The 8,462-nt window shown below is 41.0% G+C and overlaps 1 protein-coding gene across 1 annotated transcript in view; it reads right to left on the bottom strand.

The window, feature by feature from the left end:
• LACE1 (lactation elevated 1) overlaps positions 1-8,462 on the bottom strand; it is a gene marked incomplete at its 3' end in the record, with an annotated part of 156,454 nt that overhangs the window by 127,276 nt on the left and 20,716 nt on the right. Inside the window, exons 3-5 of the mRNA XM_015422611.1 lie at positions 6,811-6,862; positions 5,952-6,053; positions 4,294-4,424 (exon numbers count right to left, since the gene is read on the bottom strand). Of these exons, the coding sequence (XP_015278097.1) occupies positions 4,294-4,424; positions 5,952-6,053; positions 6,811-6,862 (285 nt within the window). The remainder of the gene's footprint in view (positions 1-4,293; positions 4,425-5,951; positions 6,054-6,810; positions 6,863-8,462) is intronic.

The raw sequence follows: 8,462 nt of genomic DNA, 5'->3' as shown, positions 1-8,462 counted from the left end.
AGGAAAGCAGGGTTAAAGGGCACTTACAGGCACTTATAGGTTAAGCACATATACATCTGATAAACCATGGCAGCTTGCTGACAGGTATGCTTAACATGGCTGGAACAATGGATTAACTTGGACAATAGAAAATTGTTGGCATTAGAAGGTCATGACTGTAAATTCGGATGGCACGCATACCTATGGTATGGGAAAACAAAAATGGACAATTTGTTTAAGCACCATTATATTAGAAGAAAGTTATTTGATACATGGACCAAATATAGAAGGTTTTTCTCAGAGGAGAGACCACTTTGGATTGTACCAGCAGAGGTAATCAAGCCTTATTCGAGTTACAAAGGAGAGGATTGGTTACAATATAGAGACATTTTGAAACCTGTTGGAAAGACGTTTGACATGAAAGCAGAAGAGGAATTGGACTTTAATTATGGTTGGTTACAATTTAGACAGATTTATTATTTGTTTAAAACAGATAGAAAAGATTTTGGGTTTAGGAAAAATTACAATGAAATTGAAAATGTGTGGTTGGAAAGGGGTAAAAAGATGATATCTAAAATGTATAAGGTATTGCTAAAAAGGTATACAGAAGATGAAACAGTTAAGGAGCAGATGATAAATGGGCAGTTAATATGAATAAGGAAATATATATGTCATCTTGGGATTTTGTATGGAAAAATGCAATGAAAATTTCAACATGTAATAATTTAAAAGAAAACTGCTATAAAATTATGTATAGATGGTATATGACACCAAAAAAGATAGCAAATATAAGCAGTTGATGAAACAGTTAAGGAGCAGATGATAAAATGGGCAGTTAATATGAATAAGGAAATATATATGTCATCTTGGGATTTTGTATGGAAAAATGCAATGAAAATTTCAACATGTAATAATTTAAAAGAAAACTGCTATAAAATTATGTATAGATGGTATATGACACCAAAAAAGATAGCAAATATAAGCAGTAATATGTCAAACAAATGTTGGAAATGTAAAAGAATAGAGGGTTCTTTATACCATATGTGGTGAACTTGCGACAAAGCAAAAAACTTTTGGACTGAGGTCCATATAGAGATAGAGAAAATTATGAAATGTAAAATTAAGAAGGAGCCTGAAATGCTACTTCTGGGACTTAAAATGGAAGAAGTCAATACTGCAAAACGGACTTTAATGTGGTATATGATTACAACTGCTAGAATGACATATGCTTAATGCTGGAAACAAGAAAGAACTCCCGGGATTTGGGAGTGGTTAAAAAAGTTACTCTTTATGGTGAAAATGGACAAAATGACAAGAAAGCTGAAGAATCAGGAAGCTGAAGAATTCTTTGCAGACTGGAAAGACTTTAAAGAATATTTAGAGAAATGCTGGGATGTGAAAAATAATCTATTTTGCTTTGATAACTACTGAAGATAGAAGGACATTTAGAGTAAGTTTAAACATATAAGAACAATAGTTAAAAGATAGGTTACCTGAAGAACTTTAATATTGAAGAATGGAAAAAAGAGGGAAAATATAAGATTTGGACTGGAGGTTGGAGCACTGCGGGAAGTCAGAAGGGGGGGTACTAGGAGAAAAAGGTATAAGTTGATGTATAATTTGACTTATTGTTATATCCTAATAAAATTGTTTTAAAAAAGAAAGAAAGAAAGGAACTGGTGGGATGTCCGCGGCCACCCCTCTGGGCATGCGCGGTGGGGTTCCTGTGCATGCCCGGAGGGATTGGGCGTGAAAATCCATTAAAATAGAGCTTGCTACAGCACCGATCGATCCAGTGCGTGCACACTGAATCCCAGGGGTGTGAAGCAGAGACCATGTCGAAGATTTAGGAGATTGCACCTGTCACTCTATCCCAGTCACTTGATTAAGTGGTCAATTCAAAGAACCATTTTCCAGGGATTATAAAGAAACTTGATAGAAATATCATCCAGTCTTCTTTCAGATTCTCCTTAGCTGTTACAGAGGAGGAGGAGGAGGAAGAAGAAGAGGAAGAGGAGGGTTCTGAGAGAACTGTGACTGACCCAAGGTCACTCAGGTGGCTTCGTGTGGCGGAGTGGGGAATCAAACACAGTTCTCCAGATTAGAGTCCGCTGCTCTTAACCACTACACCACACTGGGTCTCCAGCTTGGTGAGTGGTTGCTCTTAATACTTTTTACCAGCACAGAAAATAGAAGAGTACTGGAACTCTGACCTGATGTCTGATCTGAGTTTCCCTGAAAATCAGTGGGTGACCCTTGGCAAGCCACACTGTCAGGTCTCAAGTCTTGATCTGCAAAAGCTGGTAACTGTGACAAACCCCACAGAGCTGCTAACCAAAGCAGTTAGTACTTGAATGGGAGTTAGTACTCGAATGGGAGACCACCAAGGAAGTCCAGAGTTGTTACACAGAGGCAGGCAATGGCAAACCACCTCAGTTCATCTCTTCCCTTGAAAGCCCTATGTGGTCAGCTGCAACTTGATGGCATTTTCCACCAATTTGGCATACGTTAAATATTATTCAACAAATTACATACACAGTGGTGCAGTACTCTGCTCATAATTCCCTTCACATGATTGTGTTTTGTAATTTCCATGCTCCTTTTCTCCCTTGAAAAGGCTACCATTGCAGTATCTCAGTCCCAAAGCTACCATCCCCATCCACACATCTATTGTCCAACCAACTACCTCTTCAAAATCATACCTCTCTGTACTTCAGCATGATAACAGTCCTCTGAATACATTACCGGAGTTTACACTTAGCTCAGTTAATCATTAAACAGTATCCAAGGCCTTAGAGTCAATGTATACTACATACACTACATCTCCATAGTCTACTATGCCAGATTCCTATCAAAGGAGTAAATTAGGCTGGACTGGTATAATTTGGCTAATTCATGCTATTTATCATAATCCTATTCTCTACTGGTCATTTACAAATGGTCTATAGCTCAGAAAATGGATATGGTGGAGACACAATGGGATTACAAGTATTTTAATGATGAACTCCTCAACAGATTTATCACCTGTCAGGAAACAAACACACTTGATTGCCTTGTGCCACCTTGATTACTCTTAACCCAGCTGTGAATTTACACATGCCAAAGTGAAAAAATACTGGTATATTGCAAATGGGAAGTGGCAGGATTCCATACAGTAATGTCTACAGTCAGGAACGACAGCTCGAATCCTGGGCTTCTTAAACAATAGAACTGGAATAAATTCACAATGCCTCTTGTCAAAAGGAAGCACCCAGAAATGCAGATAAACAATCTTGTTTTAAGTCTTAAAACATGAGAAGGTCACCAAAAGCACTGCTTGTAGACTCTGCTGAATAAAGCACTCTATTGATTACAGCAGTGGTGAAATTCAGGAATGCATCCACAGCTCCTTTGCTTTGTCTTTTTCCATATAATTTAAGCCAGTGTGCTGGCCAGAAAACTGCACCAACACTGCCCATGCCATTCAGGCCATCCTGAGGATCAGTACACGAATCAGTATAGATTTCACTCTTTCTCAACATAAAGCAGGATGGAACTACTCTTCACAAGGCCAACATGCAGTCCCCAATCCTGCATATGTATGATAATGCTAACATGGGGTAGGGGCATTTTCAGGGAAGAATGACAGGTAGGAAGTGAGAGGACTTATTAGCCCACTTATTTCCCCCCTACAGAGACCCCCCCAGTGACTACCAGATCAGATAAGGGGAGATAGCCTGGGACAGCATCTGAAGCAGAGATTTGGTGGGGATGTGAAAGATTACGGTTAAGCACCTTAGAAAGGTTAATGAGAAAGGTTATGTTCTCCTTACCATTAGTTCTCACCCCTTGTCCTCACATTCCCATACTTTCAGCAAACATGGATTTGGAAACACTCAGTTGTTGAAATAATATATAATTCTAGCCATAGATCATGGGTAGTATCCTCAGCAGTTGCAAAGGTAGCGGTACAATTTCTACTCTGCTTTTTCCAAACCAGGAACATAAATTTGAGTCCTAGACATTGGACTAAATAAATTGGATATATCTGGGAAGACAATGTTGTGTTTCTAAATCATAAATTTGGAAACTCTGTCCATACTGCAGATCCTGATCTAGGTTATGGCCGAACACAGTTGCTGACAAGGCAGGGAGGCAAGTCACACTTTTGGAAGCACTTCCATGAGACATTTAACATTTCCAAATGTTTTCAGATTGCCTTATTGCACAGTATCCCGGTAATCAATATCAGCCAGAAATTCTCATGTGGCTTAGGACATATTTTGAAGTACATTGTTACATTCCAGGAAGAGGACGTGAATTTGCACTTCTTACCTGAAATTCATCAAAACACAGGAGACAAGCCTCCTCGCTTATTTCAGCCGCTATAGGGGCTATTGGATCATATGATTTAGCCATTAACCCAGGTTTTCCCCTTGGTAAGCTCTGCTTAAGGCGATGTATTCCTGAAATAAACACAACGAACACACAAACTCAGTAAATGTGCTAGAATGACTCAACAATGCTAAAAATAAACATTAGGTTTACATCTCCAGAAACTTTACCACAATTAAATCAAAGCTGTGTGAGCTATTCATCTGTATTATGAACATAAATAGTAATATTAAGCACTCTCTATTAGCTATTCTTGCTGACAGTATAAGATTCTCTTTTCCAACATCTTTTGCTACTTTGCGGTATTTATTTCATACCATAGCATGAGCCCATGTAACTGCAGTTCTATTTTTTCTCTTCCTAGGCTTGGAGTGAGAATTACCAGAAAGACAAGTTTCTGTACAATCTACAAAAAAGAGAGCACTTCTGCACTGAAGATGTACCAGCTAGTGATTGGGTGGGAGACAAGAAGGAACACAACCTTAAAAGTCTTTGAAAATACTAGTAAAACAAAACTATTTTAAAACTTCACAAAATGGTGTGGTCATGGAGAAAGGAAAGAGGTGCTGTTCTTATGAACTACATCCCAGGAAATGATCACACGTAGTCCAACAACTGAAAACTAGTACAAATATTGTAAAAGGAAGGATGGTTTGGTAGAAAGAACTCTCTACTGCCAAGTTTAGAAACAGGAGGAGCAGTGTTAAAGATGGCATTGGTTGAAGGTGTAGGGAGGTTGAAGAAGGCAGGACAATGAAGAAATATGAGGTCCCAGGATTCAGCAGTATTTGATAAAAGGGTAGTTAATTAACTGAAATGCAAAGACCTTAAGGAAGAAAGGATGAGCATGTCCACAAATTGAGGAAAAGGGTGAGGTAGTTGAAAGGGGAAAGGTGGGCAAGGAGGCAGGAAAACTATAAGGGAAACTCAAATTAGGCCAAGGGGCAATCACAGCAAATCTTTGTTGCTCACCAGGGTTGCCAGGTCCCCCCCGGCCACTGGGAGAGGACCGGGGTGGGGGGTAGGGTTGCCAGCTCCAGGTTGGGAGGAGCCTGGGGTGGACAGGGACCTCAGTGGGGTACAATGCCATAGAGTCTACCTTCCAAAACATCCATTTTCTCCAGGGGAATGGATCTCTGTAGTCTGGGGATGAGCTGTAATTCCGGGAGATCCCCAGGCCCCACCTGGAGGCTGCATCCCTATTTCTTACTCTCATTTGCCCATCCTATGCCTTACAGCAAGAAAGTGCAGCACCTACTTTCCAGACAAAGCAAAGTAGGTGTGACAATAAAATCGGTCCATGCCTGAGATATCTCAGGATAAGTGAAGCTTGCATACTTCCTTAGCAGTTTGTAGAAGAAAGGACTACTTGAGACGGCTCTCTCCTAGGTGAAAGGGCACATGTTCCCAACAAACAGCCTATTAACAACCCATTTCCTCTCAGCTTTTTGATCACAGCTCTCCCCACCTGTGCCAACAGAACAATTGAAGAATAAAAAGCAGACAGACAAGAGAGAGAGACAGAGACTGACGTAATTGAGAACTCAGAGGATTATATCCATACAACGCTGCAACATATCAGAAAGATTTAAACTTACTTTTGTGTACATCTAACATGAAGCCATGAAAATGGACTCTCTTTTTTCTTTCTACTTGTATATGGGAATAAAATATGTCCATCACCATTGTCTTTCCTGTGCCTTCAAATAAAAACACACATACCCAACAGGTTGTTAATTTGAAACACTATGTACTGATTACAGTAATGACTGTTCATTAGCATTGAGCTAATGAAATCATAATTGTGATCTGAACAGTACAAAATCATTATCTTTGGAAAGCGAGACTTCAGATTACATGGATAGGAAAGTTCGCATTATCAGAATTGGAATCTGAACCTCATATATTATCAAACATAGCTGTTGATTCCATTTGAAATAACCCCGGTGTTCTTCACAATGAATAAATGGGGAGTGTATATTTTCTTCAAAAAAATACACCAACCGTAAGAACACCCTACTGGATCAGATTAAAAAATCCATCCAGTCCAGCATTCTGTTCCTAACTATAGCCAGCCAGACACTTCTGGGAAACTCACAAAACAGCTCGCTAACAGCCCTCCTCTCCACATTTACCCTAGTAATTGGTATTCAGAGTTATATTTCCCTTTGAACCACGAGGTTCCTTTGCAATATGGTACCAAAAATGAAACAACATTAATATGGATAGATCCAATTGTTTTTCAATGTCTGTCAATACTTATATTTACCTTGCACCAAGACACAAATCAGTTAAGAAAGGAAGCATCTATTTATTTAGCCAGATTGTTTCCCATAAAAAATAAAAATTTGAAATTATACCCATTTATTAAATTCGGAGGAAACTTGCAAACATTCAGCTAAATAAGCATTTAGATACAAGTTAGTTAAACATATTGGTTAAACACTTCAAACTTACCAACATCTCCATAGACATAAAGGCCTTTTGAAGGTTTGTGTCTTGTAAATAACTACAGACAAAGAAGAAGAAAAAATTATGTTTAATTGCATCCAAACTAAAAAAGACAAAGAAAAAGAAACAACAAATGGGCATTCATAACAAAAAAAGAGCCAGCAAAGTTTCATCAGCTCAGTCAAGCTACTGAGTAAAAAGTCAAAACCTGTACACAGTTTAATATTGTGTCAGTAGATAAAATACACAACACGGGGAAACTGGAATGATAAATTATATACGAAACAACTGATTAAATATGATGTAAGACTCACTATACAATCCTTATAATTGCATGTTTAGCATTATAGAAGACAAATGTACAGTTGAATTCCTCCTCAGTCCATGAAACAGAGATGCATAAACAAGGGACCTGCAAGGACTTGTGTGGGTCATTTCATTTTCCTCTTTCCCACTATTTCCTTTTTCCCTTTCTTGAAAGCTTCCACATGATCTCCCCTTTCCCTGCTTCCTTCTCTCCTTCCCACCCACCAGCCAACTTACCTTTATATTCCCCCTTGTCTTCCACTTTCCCTCCTTCCCTCCCATGGCAGCCTTTTCTCAGGGAAATTATAGCCCAGTTCATAATCTCCCAGATTGTAAAAGCCATACCGGCTTTTGTGGGGTGACTACTGTTGAACAGGGGTCTTTTGGGGCCGGAGCGCACTGGAGCGCTGCTCTGACAGCCCAGGAGCCAGTGCAAATGGTGGCGTGGCAAGCCCTGCCCCCAGCTCCCCGCGCCAAAGCGCTGGGGCCAGGGGGAGGCCCAGAGAGCCCCGCCGCCTGGTCCCCTGGAGAGCCCCACCGCTGGGTCCCCTGGACCTGCACAGAAGCACTGCAGCGGAGGGAGGCCTGGTGAGCCCCGCAGCCGGGTCCCCCGGGCCCATGCAGAAGCACTGTGGCTGGGGAGAGGCCCAGGGAGCCCCACAGCCGGGTTCCCCGGGCCCGCGCAGAAACACTGGGTCTGAGGGGAGGCCCAGGGAGCCCCACAGCCGGGTCCCCCGGGCCCACACAGAAGCACTGGGGCCGGGGGGAGGCCCGGAGAGCCCCACAGCCAGGTCCCCTAGGCCCACGCAGAAGCGCTGCGACTCGGGGGAAACCCAGAGAGCCCCGCCGCCAGCTTCCCTGGCCCCGCTGAAGTGGTAAGTAAGGGATCCACGGGGGTGGGGTGGCAGGGGTGTGACGGCCTCCTTATTGGGGAGGACCAGTTTCACTTTAAAAGTTCTCTTTATTTTGTTTAACAGGGTAGATTCTGCTGCCACCAGGAAATTTTAAGGATTTCCAAACCTTTATGCTTTTACTTTTGCTCTTACTAGTTTGGTAGACCGAGTTTAAGGCTTACGAGGAACTATGTGGTCCTGGGAAGTATTTCATTCAGAGCTGGTATAAACTTGGATAAAAGAGGATTTATTGAAATAAATACTAAATAAGAGGGTGATACAATGTAACTAGTAATGTGTAAATGACGTACAATTGCGTTGGTATCACACTCACTGACAGGGATCTTTTCATGTAACTTTGTAACACTTGTTTATCTTAATGTCATATATGTTCACTGTTTCACTCCAGTTTGTTATGACACTCAGATTTTCCTTTAACTTTTTCCTATACACTCAGCT

The sequence above is a fragment of the Gekko japonicus genome, unplaced genomic scaffold (assembly GCF_001447785.1).
Source record: "Gekko japonicus isolate JY-2015 unplaced genomic scaffold, Gekko_japonicus_V1.1 scaffold1807, whole genome shotgun sequence".
NCBI lineage: Eukaryota > Metazoa > Chordata > Lepidosauria > Squamata > Gekkonidae > Gekko > Gekko japonicus.
The sequence above is the reverse complement of the archived record's forward strand: the minus strand, read 5'-3'. Positions and strand labels throughout refer to the sequence as shown.